This window comes from Limulus polyphemus, unplaced genomic scaffold, assembly GCF_000517525.1.
Source record: "Limulus polyphemus unplaced genomic scaffold, Limulus_polyphemus-2.1.2 Scaffold1503, whole genome shotgun sequence".
NCBI classification, from domain to species: Eukaryota; Metazoa; Arthropoda; class Merostomata; order Xiphosura; family Limulidae; genus Limulus; species Limulus polyphemus.
In genome coordinates, this window is record NW_013667113.1 from 41,732 (window position 1) to 43,992 (window position 2,261).

Here is a 2,261-nt window from a genome sequence, read left to right on the forward strand (position 1 = left end):
AGTTTTAATTAAGAAAGGACTTGTATCGCTAAGTTTTTTTTTTTTTTGAAAAAATTTCTACGGAAAATAAACCAACAACCAGGGATGTAACAATACTTTTACTTTTTTTGTTACACCCCAAATGCATTAGGTTAATATTATTTAGGACCCTGTAACACACATACCTACAACAGAATATAACATTGGACGAGATATTAAAAAAGGTGTTCCGGACAGAAACCATATTTCATCTATGTCACTAGTTTTCAAATGTTTCTATAGTTTTTAGTTTTTATTTCATTGACTTATTGCTTTAAAGTTTTCGTTTTGGCCATTTCCTTTTTAGTTTTATTACTAAAAAGCACTAGTAGAAGTATGTTATCTTACTTAATTTTTAACTTGTTGAAATGATATAGTGCGTTCCGACATTTCTTTTTGTAGCACTCGAGCACTGGATAAAGCTTTCATAAGACAAACAAAACAACAACGAATAAAGTATTCACACCGTAATTCCCAAAAATCGTATGAAAGTGTTAACGTTATGTTTCTGAATTCTATATGCTACCGACTGCATTTTTCTGTACAAATTGACACCCTCGTGGGAAAATGCGTTCCGAGTAATAACCAGCATGAACGATTTCTTTATCGCCCGTCATGATAAAGACATAAAACATAAAATTTGAGGGATATATTTCGTTTGTTTTCACAATGTTACTAAAGACACATGGTTACTTGTAACATGTACCACACTGTTGAACATTTGCATTTTATTTATTTCATTCTTCCAAATAATAAGTTTCCCCACGTGTTTAATTTTTTGAGCAGACGTTTGTTAGTTTGCGTACTTAGTACAGTGCAGGTTTTTAAGTGGTTTGGTCTAAATTTTTGAGAATGTTTAGTTCTATGGAAAGCTGGATGTACAGGAAAATATGTGATGTTTGTATATGCTTAGGCCTTGTCGTTGAAGATTGTTTAGTTCTATGGAAAGCTGGATGTACAGTAAAATATGCAAAGTTTGTATGTAGTTATGCCTTATCGTTGAAGATTGCTTAGTTCTATGGAAACCTATAGAAAATATGAGCTTACTTCATGAAGGCAATAACTCCCACACGGGAAATATTTTCAACCAGAAGTTTCCACGTGTTGGTCAAAAGGGCTATCTGGTTACTTGTCAGTTCAGGACGTTCCACTGGACCTGCAGTTTCACCGGACACAGGCCCATTGTGTTGCTGTAGGAAGCTGCTTCCTCTCTTCTTGAAAGTTATAGCTTTGGTCAATTCACACCCCATGCTGAGTTTGATTTGACTACTGAGAGACAAACATGTTATTTGTTTTACTACAAGTTGTAGTGACATGCCATTTAGTGATTACTGTAATTTTCAATACAAGAGCAGTTTGTATTATACTCTAACCTGAAACCAAAGACAGATATCTATTCTTTATGTAGAGAAAAAACACAAATTCGGCCTCATTCCAAAACATATTCATGATGTACATACTTCCCTAATTTTCGGAATTCAACACATTTTTGTGATAGTCTTAATTAGTCACTTTGGTATCCAACAATACATATCCATGGTAGCAACGCTTCGCCATTTTTCGGCGTTGAATACAATATATATTCACGATAATTAAACTATCTGAATTGTCAACAAAAAGACAAACCTGTTAATTTCTAAGTGTCCGAAGTTACAGTGTAATGCGTTAACATTTTGAATACCGCATATTTTAAAATTATTTTACACTAGTTCTCGTCTTGACCGCTAGAAACCAAAGCGACATTAAAATATTCTTTTGTACTATCCTGATAAACATAAACATAAACAAAATAAAGAACCGACAGCTGGAGTGACGCAACAAATTTTTGCAGGAGTTGTTTTCTTTCCAACATAGAGATAATAAACATTGTTTTGAAAATATTACACTGTATTCACTGTTACCATGGTAATCATTAAAACAAAAAAATGTCCATAAGAATAATATTGGAACTTTGAAGACCCGTGGGGCGGAGCCCTAAGGTGAATTCCAGAAATCCTATAACCTTCTCACGCATGTATAGAACAAAGAAAAAAAGTTTCATCGAAATCAGTGCACCCGTTTTCCCATGAAAAGCGAACCAAAAACACGTCCGCGAGCGTTACCGACAGACACACTGACAGACAGACAGAAATTGCACTATTCTAAGCAATGTACAGACAAAACTCTTATTTTATTTATATAGAGATTAAAATCTATAGCGGATTTTAATTATTTCTTCAATAAGGAAAATGTATTTAGTGTGC

The 2,261-nt window shown here is 33.7% G+C and overlaps 1 protein-coding gene across 3 annotated transcripts in view; it reads right to left on the reverse strand.

Moving 5' to 3' along the window:
* The window catches only part of LOC106463853 (neuroglobin-like), a 165,595-nt gene that overhangs the window by 7,108 nt on the left and 156,226 nt on the right, over positions 1–2,261 (reverse strand). For 2 of the 3 annotated variants that reach the window (XM_022391473.1, XM_022391472.1), the window contains exon 2: positions 1,066–1,287. In XM_022391473.1, the coding sequence (XP_022247181.1) occupies positions 1,066–1,268 (203 nt within the window). In that variant the 5' untranslated portion in view covers positions 1,269–1,287. The remainder of the gene's footprint in view (positions 1–1,065; positions 1,288–2,261) is intronic. The other variant, XM_013923932.2, reaches the window with a different exon arrangement.